This window comes from Cornus florida, unplaced genomic scaffold, assembly GCF_030987335.1.
Source record: "Cornus florida cultivar Cherokee Brave unplaced genomic scaffold, ASM3098733v1 CherokeeBrave_3.0.0_Hap2_Chr01, whole genome shotgun sequence".
Lineage (NCBI taxonomy): Eukaryota > Viridiplantae > Streptophyta > Magnoliopsida > Cornales > Cornaceae > Cornus > Cornus florida.
In genome coordinates, this window is record NW_026775571.1 from 13,978,758 (window position 1) to 13,992,891 (window position 14,134).

The window sequence follows — 14,134 nt, forward strand, 5'->3', positions numbered from 1 at the left end:
GAGGATGAGATAGGTTTAGTCCATAATTCTCAAATTGGGGCAAATTCGCTTTACTCCTTTGTTGGGTGGGCGAAGTGGGAAAGCTGCCCTTTCTACAGATTAGGTGTCTCATGGTGTGAAAGTTGGGTGGAAATTTTATGATCCCCTTTATATTCAATTAAATGTTATATTAAAGCACCTCTTAGATGTTAGATTTGTTTTCTGGGTGTTATATATATATATATATAGATATACTCTGTTTTTTCTTCTGGTGTAGTATGGTGTTGGTGGGTACGAACAGTACCAATATGGTGGCGGCGACATCAATGGCCGCAGGGATAAGGTCTTCACCGTCGCTGTTCAAGGTGTCTCAGTGGCAGGAATTGGAGCATCAAGCACTCATCTTTAAGTATCTAATGGCATAAGGAATTATATATGAGAACTTGGTTGTTGGTAATAGATGTTTTGCATCTTTACAAAAGTGCTTTCTTTTTCTCTCTCCCTACTCTATAATAGTAATAGTGACTACGGCAGGGCATGGAATTGAACTGATTAAGGGCCTTTTCCCACATTGCAAAACAGCTATCTAAATTCAATTCTATGTTAGAAAAGAATTCCTTCTGGGTTTCAGTCCAACGCTTAAACCAATCAATATCCCGTTCCTGAGTTTCGGATTTTTATTCATTCATCGCGAAGTTTCTCATCGATCGAGGATGAAATATCCATATCATAACCCGAGAGAGAGAGAGAGAGGGGGGGGGGGGGGGGGGGGAGGAGAGGAGGAGGAGAGAGGTGTAAAATGGGAATCAAAAGAATAAAATTGAATTTTCATATTTAGTTTTTATCAAAAAGTGATTAGTGGTGCTTATTTATACTTTTTTTTTTTTATTTTATGAATTAAAATATACATTTTAAAAAAATAGGAACTAATCTTACACAAACTCTATATATCAACGTTTTTTTTTACACTTCACACATATGTATACCTATTTGTATATTTTTTTTTATTCAATTTCAAATTAATGATGTTATCCGAACAATAAATTGAAATTGTAAATCAATTACACTTGAATTTCAGAATTTATCCAATTGTAACATCATGAAATTGCAAATCTCAATCCAATTCCAATTCGGGTTAACAAACTTGGCCTAATTTTACCCAAGAACTGATGTTATACTTTCAAATATTGCACCATTAATAGTTTTAATAGATAAAGATTTAAAGATTTTTGGGAACAAAAAGTGTTGGGATTTATATGCCCTGGCATAGCAAATTCCTATCTGGATTATAGTGACATATGTTCCTGACATATCTGAAATATTTATGATTTATATAATTGGTGAATTCAATATATTATGTTTCGATTCACTATGAAAATGATAGTGTCCATGTAATTACAAGAAATATTTATATATATGTATGTGATGGCAATCAATGCATAATATATAAATAGTAATTATAAATTGTTCATAGTCGGAAATTATGGATGGACTCATAATTAATTAAGACTTGAACTGGATCCGCGTTAGGTTGAGATATATTGCGAGAGCCGTCGTATGCAATTACTCCCTATCACCATCATGGCATTTGACTCTTAAGCATGAGAAAAGTATAGACTCTTTTATTAATTAATAATTACTTTGATTTGTTCGGCGGATTCTTCGGGATCATTAGACCGACACTTTGGGTAGTTATGTAATTAATAGTTAGAGGGTTATATTTTTAATATTTGCATCATTGCTACTTGTATTTATTTTGTATTGATTATGGTTGATCACAAAGTAAATTCGAAGGCCTTTGTGTGTTTTTAGACAAAATGATTTATTATATATTTATTTATTTAAATTATTATTTTTGTCAAACAAATGTTTTATTGTGATCGAGTCAGAAATAATCAGAGGTACCAAAATAGATATATTAATTAAGTAGTCGGATTGATGGCTTTATTTATCCGATAACTAATTATGCATAGAGGGGTCAAAGTGCAATATTGACTTAGAGGTTATTTATTATTTAATTGGAGTTCAATTAATTTCTTTTAGTGGAGTAGAAATTAATTTATGAATTAATTGAATTGGGTCTATGGACCGGGCCAATTATTAATTCATTGTAGCCAATAAAATAATAGGCCCAATGGATTCTCACTCATAGCCCAACTTGATATTGGAATCATATTAGATTTGAGACATATGAATTAGAGATGGAGAAGGATTTGTTGTTTCCTTTTCTTTATTTTTATGTTGCCTATAAATATACATGGTCTATGTATATTTTAGGGGGTGATTTTTAATGAAAAGGAAAAAGGAATTTATTTTCTCTCTCTAGAAAATTAGGGTTTATGTTCTCATCTAATGGAGGCTCCCACAAGCCTAGTTTTCCAAGGCCATTCATGGAGGCTTATGAGTGATTCCTAAAGGCAAAACAATTGCCAAGAAGATGGAGATCCAAGAAGAAGGCATCTTGCTAAGGGATCTACAATAAGTGAGAACATTCACTTTAGAGGAAAGTTTTAAAGGTTTACTCAGACCTTTGATGTAAGTATTCAATCTGTTAATTGAATGATACATCATATTTTTATTTTTGCATAAAACTTGTCTCTATGTAATGAATCAAGATCTATGAATTTAAATCCCTCGAAAAGTTTTTAAAACTAGCACGTTTCCCAACAGTGGTATCAGAGCATGGTTTGATTCATTACTAGAGATCATGATTTTATGAAATTCATCATTCATGGATCCAATTTTGATATGCATATATTTATTTATTAATGTATGTTGATGTATGAATTAATATATTGATATATATTGATACATGATGATGTATGTATAATTGTGAATGGATGATGATGTGTGTTTGGGCCATGGATGAAGCTTATAGGTTAATTGAATGTAATTTTATCTTTGGATGAATGTAATTAAGGCTTTGATTTAGCCGTTTGAAAGTTCAATGATGTAATTTAATTTTTCCCATTGTATTTCAAATTGTGAATTTATTTAAAGCCATGTAATATTCATCAAAGGGTGCTATGAAGCTTCAAGAAGGTCCAAGAGGATTAAATTAGGCTTCAGGAATTTTTTGGGATTTTTTAGAAATTTTCCAGAATTTTTCTGGAATTTTTTAAGGCCTAATTTAATTTTTGGAAATTTTTATTAATTTTTCTGAATTTTTCGGCGTTTTTCCGGTGGCCGGAGCATCACCGGCGGGGAGAATAACTACTGGAGGAGGCTGGGATCTGGTGCAACGCACCAATAATGAATCTGGCGCGTGAGGAATACGCGCCAGAAGTGGTAGGTGAAGAATGGACTCTGGCGCGTGGGTTCTACGCGCCAGAAAAGTCAACCATTCCGGCGCGTGAGGAACACGCGCCGGACAAGCCAAATCAACTCCACTTGGCGCGTGGCAGCGCGTGCCACACGCCACAATCTTTACCAAGCGCGTCTAAGCGCGTGAGGAGCGTGGAGAGCGCGTGAGCCGCGCGTGGTGGTGCGTGAGACTGCATATGACCGGATTTTGTCTTTTTCAGGCGTAAAGATACTTACAGATGACCTCCAGGCTTATTTTAATCATTATTTTGTGTTGTTATCGCTCATTAGGGAGTTAATTATTGCCCCAAAGTGAATTTTAATATTATTCTCCATTATTTAAAGATAGTGGGAGTTTAATAGGGTGCAATAATTATAGCACTTAATAATTATTTAGTTTTTAATGTTAAAAGCTAATTCCATTGGCCATTTAAATTGTTTCTATCTGGGGTTTAATTATTTATTGATGTATGTGATGCATGTAATAGATAATTGATTATTAATTATTATTCATGCATTGGATCCATGATATTTATTTAAATGGCTTGATTTACATTAATTAAATTATGAAAATTAATTGGATTAGATTATTAATTAATTTGAGGGCACTTATTGGGAAACGCAAAATTATTTTTTGTAAATTATTTTTAAAGTGTGTTTCAAATTAAATATTAGTGAATCGTTTAAAGTCCAAATATTTTCTAAATTTAATTGGATTAAAATCAAGACGTTTTGCATGCATTATATCATGTAAATGAATGAAATGAAAACCCTAATTATGAATGATTAAAAATTGAGTGGGAGCGGGGATTTTTATACATTGCCCTATGGCCTTCGTTATTAACACCATTATCATTAGATCTTCAAAAATAAGGCCCTACGCATGATTTGAAGAGTTTAATATTACAAGAATGGTTGTCTCATGAAAATAATAATATTAAATGTTCATTGTAATTAGATCTTTAAAAATAAGGCCCTACGCATGATTTAAAGAGTCTAGATTATAATGGCAAGATATTTAATATTTTATTTTTCATTAGAGCTTTAATAACGTTATACACTCAATCTAAAATCAATAGTGTTAGCTTCCCAATGAAGTGGTCTACACTAAGTGATTTTAGAAAGGCTAAATTAAATCGGGAATCATTTCATATGATAGACAAGGCATTGTCTTAAGAGATATGGAAATGATGGAATTTGCCCGCCAATAGCAATAATGAACTTCGCCAACCGAATAAGTTATTGGCGTATTGGTTATTCGATTTTTCATGCAGTGGTTAAGGGACCCACATATTATTATTTTAATGGAAGTGCTCGCCTAATAGCAAATGAATCTCAATAATAGTAATAATGAACTCCTCCAACAGGATAAGTTATTGACATATTGATTGGTTGATTTATTATGCTACAGAGTTGAGGGACCCGGATTAATTAAAATGGATTGTTCACCAATAATAATAATGATCTCTTGTTCGATTGAGATTTATTGTATTATGTGGTTAACAAGCTCATTTTAATTTAAAAAATGCATGACAGTATTAATAATTCACCTTGCATATTGTATGAATGCATTTATATTCAGATTAATTATGTTTAATCCAGTGTATCTGCTTGCTTACATATTCAATGTAACTGGATCTCATTAATATTGACTGAGAAATGAACTTAGATATTTTATTCACAATGTAAGGGTACAAATGTATTTACTACTTCTAAACCTAATCCTTTTACTTTAAGATACCTAAGAGAACATTAATGCTTTGAATAAGTGAAATAAGGCAAATGAGATGACTTGGTGCAATATTCTAGAGTTTACCTCGAATACGCTCCAAAGCTAACATTTACATTATTTTATTTTCTTCGAGCATCATGTTAAAATTTAATAAGATGTTTTGGTGAGATTAGATAGAGAGTATGCCAAAGTACTATGTCAGACTTGAATAGCATCAAGATAGCCTAAGGAACTCCAGTATGAAATCAAATTTTGAAAAATGATTGTTTATTATTTAAAAATTAGCTGGAGATCAATAAGGCTGACTTGGGTGGTAAGTTTCAAGTTGACATGATTATTGCCTTGTTACCAAACTCGTTCGACTCTGTTAGAGTGAACTAAATAAGGAATCAGTTTGAGTTCACACTCGCTGATATTCTTATAGAATTGGTAACAGATGAAGGGATAATCAAGAGTATGGGCGTTCCTATCAATCTAACCTAGTCTATACCATCTTCTTCTAGGCCCAAGTGGAAGGGCAAAGCACAGAAGAAGGATGATAATAGGACTAGACTAGCACAAAACATGGGTATTCAAAAAGGTTAAAGGGAATAAGGCAGTATATGTTGAGGGCGAAGAAAACTGTTTCTTTTGTCGCTAACTAAAACACTAAAGGACGAACTGTTTAAGCAATGACGTGGCATAGGAAAATATATATTTAATCATTGAGCCATGTTATGTGGTTGCGTCTATTAATTCCTGATGGATAGATTCTGGAGCCACTAAACATGTTTGTAATTTATTGTAAGGATTTCAGGAATCCAGAAGCCTTGATGATATGGATATATATTTATCTTTTGACCTGATGCCAAGGTTGTAGTTAAGTTAGTGGGAGTATTACATCTGAAATTAGAGAGTATGAGGATATTAGTATTAGAGAACTATCTTTATGCACAGAAGTGAAACGCATTCTCATTCTTATTTCACTTTTGGTTTATAAAAACTGTGTTGTTATTTTGTAAAACTGGTTTTATAAAATTGAATAGATATGCGATTGCTTCTGGTGCATTGAAAGATGGTTAATATACTATAATCACAAACTCTTAAGATTTGCAGGATGTAGAAACTAATGTTGCATCTTCTAGATTGAATGTTAAGAGAAAAATTGTTATTCCTGACTCATTGTATTTTTAATGTCTATTTTTGGGTTGTTATCAATCAAAATAAGATTCAAAGATTGGTCAAAGAAGGTTAATTACCTAGTGAGGCAGGGGAGCCTAAACCAAACTTGTGAACCCTGTTTTGAAGGATAGATAACTCTTAGGGCTTAATCAGCCAGATGAAATAGACATAAAGGACAATTGGAGTCGGTACACACTGACACGTGTGGTCTTATGAACATCCAAGCAAGATTACTCACGTTTTAGATAAGTTTATCTGATGCAACACAAGTCTTAAACTCTTGGTATTTTCTGAGAAGGTTAAGACTGATGTGGAACACATATTAGGTAAACTTATCAAGACACTTCGATCTGATCGAGGATATGAGTATTTCTTGGGATAGTGCTAAGACTATATGGTCAATGAGGGTATTATGTACCAGTTTTCCGTAATTGACGCTAAATGTATTTAGGTGTCAAATAGGAATAACAGAATTCCACTTAACATGGTTAGATCTATGATCAGCTATGCTACATTATCTCTTTCATTTAAGAGTTTAGTGTTAATGACATCGATGCGCATTATGAACTGCATTCCATCTTAGTCTGTCTCAAGGATACCGTTGAGCTGTGTTTTTTACTAAATATTAGTTTGAATCATATGCACATATGGGGTAGTCTTGCACATGTGCGCTTGATATGGACAAGTAAGTTGGAAGCAGATCATAGGCATGCTAGATTTGATAGCTACTCTAAATGTCACTAGAATGGATTATTTTATGATCTTAAAGATAAAAGTTGATTGTTTTCACTCACTGTTTATCTATAGGAGAATCATATTATGAATCACATACCTAGTAGCATAATGTTAGAGAATTTGGTATGAGTACCAGATGTACCACATGTGAACACACTTATTATAGAGATTGAGAATAATATATGAATTCCCTATTGATGCGTTAGCATCATCTACTACATAGATTCTTGCATCGGTACATTGATGTAGTGGGATGATTATCATCCAATTCGACAGAATCATGTTTTTAGGTGAGACCATTATGGACATCCCTGTTAAACATGAGTTGGACCCAGTAAGCTACACGGAAGCGTGAACCGATGTGGATATAGATCGTTTTGGTGAGTTACTATGAAATCAGAGTTGGAATCTATGTATTCTAATAAATTCTGGGATCTTGTAGAACTTTCTAGTAGGGTGATTCCTATGGAAGGCAAGTTAATCTACAAAAAGATACCAGAAGATTTCTTAGTGAATAAATCATGAGTGTACAAGGGAATGTCATTATTTTTCTAATTCTATATATATTGATGACATCCTACTCATTTAGAATGATGTGGAAGTTTTGTCATCAATAAAGAGGTAGTTGTTCAATTACTTTTAAATGAAGGATTTTCAGGATGTAAGCTAGATTCCTAGGATCAAGCTTTTGTAAGATCAGGTTAAAAGGAAAATAGGCTTATCTTAATAATCCTACATTGATAAAGTTTTGACCAGGTTTGGTATGCATAACTCAAAGAATGAGTTCTTACTTTATTGATATGGTTGGCTCTCTCTAGTAAGTAGTTTTTCAAGACTATCAAAGGAGATTGAGCAAATGAGACTGGAACAATATGTTTTGGCATATGAGAGTCTCATATATGTCATGGTCTATACCAAACAGGACATCCGCTACATAGTAGGGATAGTCAGTAGAGATCAGTCCAATACTGGACTTGACAACTGGTTTATTGTGAAAAATATCATTAAGTGCCTAAGGAGAACCAACGATATCATATTCATTTATGGATGTGATGATATGGTCCTAGTCAGGTATGTTAGTTCTGATTTTCAATCAGAAGTAGATACTATGAGGTTCATGACTTAGTGTATGTTCACTTAATGGAAGGGAGATCAGTTGGTAGATTGTTAAGCAGATTTCAACTGCTGACTCAAACCTGTAGGTGGAATATATTGCAGCCTTAAAGGCGGCAAAGGAAGCCTATTAGTTTGATTTCACTGATTTAGAGGTTGTGGAGTATACTAGCCTGCCCATTGAGCTATGTTGTGACAATAGTGCAGAAGTAGTCCAAACCAATGACCCAAGGTTCCATAGAGGAACAAGATACACTGAGAGGAAGTATCATGTTTAACATGATATTGTCCGGCAAGAAAATGCACTTGTAGTTAGAACATTGCATTGGAACACAACTTTGTTGATCCATTATCAAAGGTGTCATTGATCAATAATTTTGATCATCATCTGGATAACATTGGAGTTAGGTGCAATTTGAATTGGCTATGAGGGCAAGTGGGAGCTGTTGGGATTTATATGCCCTGGCATAGCAAATTCCTATCTGGATTATAGTGACATATGTTCCTGACATATCTGAAATATTTATGATTTATATAATTGGTGAATTCAATGTGTTATGTTTCGATTCACTATGAAATTGATAGTGTCCATGTAATTACAAGAAATATTTATATATATGTATGTGATGGCAATCAATGCATGATATATAAATAGTAATTATAAATTGTTCATAGTCGGAAATTATGGATGGACTCATAATTAATTAAGACTTGAACTGGATTCGTGTTAGGCTGAGATATATTACGAGAGCCGTCGTATGCAATTACTCCCTATCACCGTCATGGCATTTGACTCTTAAGCATGAGAAAAGTATAGACTCTTTTATTAATTAATAATTACTTTGATTTGTTCGGCGGATTCTTCGGGATCCTTAGACCGACACTTTGGGTAATTATGTAATTAATAGTTAGAGGGTTATATTTTTAATATTTACATCATTGCTACTTGTATTTATTTTGTATTGATTATGGTTGATCATAAAGTAAATTCGAAGGCCTTCGTGTGTTTTTAGACAAAATGATTTATTATATATTTATTTATTTAAATTATTATTTTTGTCAAACAAATGTTTTATTGTGATCGAGTCAGAAATAATCAGAGGTACCAAAATAGATATATTAATTAAGTAGTCGGATTGATGGCTTTATTTATCCGATAACTAATTATGCATAGAGGGGTCAAAGTGCAATATTGACTTAGAGGTTATTTATTATTTAATTGGAGTTCAATTAATTTCTTTTAGTGGAGTAGAAATTAATTTATGAATTAATTGAATTGGGTCCATGGATCGGGCCAATTATTAATTCATTGTAGCCAATAAAATAATAGGCCCAATGGATTCTCACTCATAGCCCAACTTGATATTGGAATCATATTAGATTTGAGACATATGAATTAGAGATGGAGAATGATTTGTTGTTTTCTTTTCTTTATTTTTATGTTGCCTATAAATATACATGGTCTATGTATATTTTAGGGGGTGATTTTTAATGAGAAGGAAAAAGGAATTTATTTTCTCTCTCTAGAAAATTAGGGTTTATGTTCTCATCTAATGGAGGCTCCCATAAGCCTAGTTTTCCAAAGTCATTCATGGAGGCTTATGAGTGATTCCTAAAGGCAAAACAATTACCAAGAAGATGGAGATCCAAGAAGAAGGCATCTTGCTAAGGGATCTACAATAAGTGAGAACATTCACTTTAGAGGAAAGTTTTAAAGGTTTACTCAGACCTTTGATGTAAGTATTCAATCTGTTAATTGAATGATACATCATATTTTTATTTTTGTATAAAACTTGTCTCTATGTAATGAATCAAGATCTATGAATTTAAATCCCTCGAAAAGTTTTTAAAACTAGCACGTTTCCCAACAAAAAGATCATGATTCCCAACCATATATATATAATTAGATTGCCCTACTATATAACAAAACTCTCTAATTCAATGCATCACAACTCTTTCTAATAACACCTTGACTACCAGTTAGAACACCTGAGGAAGAGAGTTTCACAAATGCAGAAGAAAAAGCCCTGAAGAACTCATCCTCATCAACAGCAAAAAGTTCGACAAACCGTGCCGTTCGCGGGTCTGACGACATTTCGGCGTCGATCCTCAGTACTCCACGGCCTCTCATTGCATTTATGTAGTACTGGTTGTCAAAGAGCAACGTGGTAGGGTCATTTAGAACAATGCTAGTGTTTGATGTGGAAGACTCTAGTGGACAGCTCAACCTCAGTAACAATTCGAACCCAGGTTCCATATTTTGAGTATGACCAATCTCTGGGCTGTACAGGCGATTCAGAATGTTGAAACAATGTGTAACTCCTAGTGTGTGAGCACCTACCAAAAAAACAAGGGTGGATATTGCACAAATATGTTAAAAGCTTAATAGATATAACCATGGATATATATATATATATGGGCAAAAAAAATTTCAAAAACGTCATAGAACCCTTTAATAATCAAATAACCCTCTGAACTAGCAAAAAATTATCATGTTACTCTCTTTTCGTTACGAAACTATTAACTTGTTGCGAAATGATAATAATGCCTTTAATAGTATATTTATATTTTATTAAATTGAAATTATAGTTTGAGAAGGATAATTTCGTCATTAAGAATTACAAGGTTATTTTGGTCAAAAAACAATGCAAATGTTGCACGTGATTTTCATGTGATACAATCCCATTAATTTTAGACTGAAATTAACGGGAAGGGAGTGATATGATAGACTTTTAAAAACATCAAGGGGTAATGTGTTAATTTCTTTAGTTGAGGGGTTAGTTGATAGTTTTTGGAAACAAGAGGGGGGTTTTAGTTAATAGATTTTAGGAATAATAACGGGATTTTATGATTTTAGCCCTATATATATATATATATATATATATAGGGAGTATGTAAGTGCAAAAAGGTCTAAGAGGAGGACGGAACTAACTAATAGTGTAAAAAAAAAAAATTTATAAATTTATAAAATATAACATATATTTTTTACATCTGAAAAATTAAATTAATAAATAAATAATAAGCTTCAACGTAGCAAATATGAAAAGATACATGCATTAGACGTGTGGAGAGAAATAATAAAATTAAACAAACATTGTACCACCAAACCATAGAGATAAAACAAAATTTCATAAATTCATTAGGTTTTGATATTGTGTGTGTATATCTGATGTAGTAGAAATAAGTTGGTAGAAATTGAATTTTAATCCTGCGTAGAACAAGGGATATACTTTTATGAGTTTTAGACTACGTGTTATGCGGCCGGATTTGAAATATTAAAAGCTTAAGAATTATTTGGAGGTATTTAATAGAGTTTGCAAAAATTTAAAGGGAGTCAAATTTCAAACTACATTTTACAATATTTAATTACAGGTGCTTGATGGATTTTATAAATTTTGAAGGGGGCAAATGTCAAATATTCAAACTTAACACTAAATTTTTGTTGTGTTTGGAAATATTGAATCGGCGCTTTAGATTTAAAATTAAAGGAACTAAATTAACTAAATTTCTTTCAATTTCAAATCTAAAGCGTTGATTCGGTAATATAATATAATTATGTTTGATGCGTTTTGGATTTAGAATTAGAGAAATTTTAGTACAAAATTAAACTAAATTTTCTCTAAATCTAAATTCAAAGTACCGATTCGCTGTTGCCAAACATTACATAAGAATAATAAACATAATTTTGCAAAATTAATTTTGGGAACGGTGGTCCCTTCATGGGTCGGCCTGCATAAAGTGTGCGACTGATATGTCAAACCATAATATAAATGTGTTTATATATATATATATATATATATATATATAGTACTTTTGTAATCATGGGAGATATATTTAACATAATTTTGCAAAATTAATTTTGGGGACCATGGTCTGCATAAGGTGTGTGACTGATATGTCAAATCATGATATAAATTTGTTCTTATATATATATATGTGTGTGTGTGTGTGTGTTCTTATATATATATATATAGTACTTTTGTAATAATAGGAGATATATGCATGTCTATGTATATGAATTATGCCCATATAGTGCATGAATCATGCATGACTGAAAATGTTCCTCTCTAATTTACTGACACCCCTTCGCAAATGGCAAACATATGAAGCACACAATCACTATTTATGCATATATACACATATGGGCATTTTAATTATGTAGGGATCGATGTGTTATTTATATATATATGCATCTGTTCTGTACGTTTGAAAGTGTGTATATATGTACTTATATGCATCATGTTTCATTTAAAATGTTCCAAGTTCCATGATATATCCTTTAAAAGAGCATGGATTTTTCTATGGTCATTCCCTTTTTGGCAGACATAAAAAAGCATGACTAAGTACTTAAGGATATATGTCGGTGTGTTTATGTTAAATTGTGTACATTTATTTTTCTCGTCTCGTACATTAAAATTAGTCATATATATGTATACATAAGTTAAATATATATGAATTTACACACCTATATGTATATGCAAAATGTATATGATTAAAAATATGGGCTAGATTAGTTTTCAGGAGCATAGTGATGTTGGCAGGGATATAGGAAATAAGTCTTTGAGTGTCACTTTCGAACCGCACTTCTGAATAGTGTGTGCAGTAGAGCCCAAACATATACTCACTGTGTGTGAGAGTGAGTGAGAGAGAGAAAAAAGAATATATATATATATATATATATATATATATATATATATATATATATATTTATGGTCCAGATTATACGAAAAGATTAACGGGGATCAAACTGGTTAATGGCCTTACCGGTTATGGCAACGGCTTCTTCCGTGGTCATCCCCTTGTTGGAAAACATAAGTAGCATGCCATCCACTCCTAGATTTGGCGCAGGGAGTGAAGCATCAGCAAATTTATAGCTCGAAGTGGTGGAGGAATCCCTCCGTCCCAACGGAACCCTAATCAGTGGCCCACCGGACAAAGCTACCGCCTCACGAGCAGCCAATATGAGAATGTCAGCACAAGAAACTTGTTGGGGACATACTGTCTCCACCATTAATTTTATTGTGCTTATTAACTCCCTTTTTCTGATTCCATAATTCTTCTTTGAAGTCATTTCTAATGGCACTGTCAAATTACTCGGATCAAGAAGAATTGATGCATCACATCCCTATGATAAAAATAAAAAAATAAAATAAAATAAAATACAGCTCATAAGAATTAGTTCCATAAAATTAACTATACTGCATTACTACCAATGCAATATCAATGACTGCATTGTATCTATTCCAGCTTTTGAAATAGAAGATCGATTGGTTCAAGTCTGATGACAGACAAAAATAAAATAAAATTACACACACACACACACTGGGAGAGGGAGAGGGAGAGGGACCTGAACTTGACAGTCATGGAACATGAGCCTCAACATAGCTGCAGGTGAAGTGGGATCAGTGGCAGAGAGAGATTGAAGGCCAGTTCTAACAATGTCTTCAACTTGTGGGCATGAACTCTCATAGAAATCATAAGAGAGCCCTACTCCTCCTCCTTCAACATTAAACCACACTTCAAAAACTAAGATCAATGCAACTATAGTTCTGAGATACATATTCAGTTTTCCCCAACTTTTTGGATGAACTTTGTCGCTATTTAATTGCAGATAAACATTTAAATCTTTGAAAAAAAAAAAAGCTACTTTAACCTTTGTACTATATATGGCAATAAATATGTAGCGGCAGAAGAATTAAATGTGGTTGATGACTCCATAAATTTAAGTTTAGCAAAAAGTCTTTACATGCAATTGCAATGGATATTAAGGCTATATATGGAGTGTGACTGTGTGAGCTGGAAAGCCTGTGTGTACATTTTATTAGTCCCACTTGAAGGGTAGACTTTGAATGTTAATTTTAAAAGTGCTAAATAAATAAATAATACTTAAAAAGTGACATAATCATATAGATCTCATATGCTAAAAAAGTGTAATTGTGAATAGATAAACTGGTTAGACATGCTACTCGGCTAGTAAGATCTTTAAGAATATTCTCTTTTAAGTCTCTGATCACTAATGGATGTGATTTGTTGAGATAAACCATTCAAAAGTTCAATGTGATTAGTAAATTGGTTGATTTTTCATTACCAAAAATACTTTTTTAAATATAT

General features: G+C 32.7%; 1 protein-coding gene across 1 annotated transcript; it reads right to left on the reverse strand.

Moving 5' to 3' along the window:
• Positions 1 to 9,956: 9,956 nt before the first annotated feature.
• Positions 9,957 to 13,583, reverse strand: LOC132269375 (peroxidase 29). The gene is made up of 3 exons (XM_059770554.1): positions 13,371 to 13,583; positions 12,788 to 13,148; positions 9,957 to 10,360 (listed from the first exon to the last, which is right to left on the reverse strand). Exons 1-3 carry the CDS (start codon positions 13,581 to 13,583, stop codon positions 9,957 to 9,959), a joined length of 978 nt encoding a protein of 325 aa, XP_059626537.1.
• Between the last annotated feature and the right edge of the window lie 551 nt (positions 13,584 to 14,134).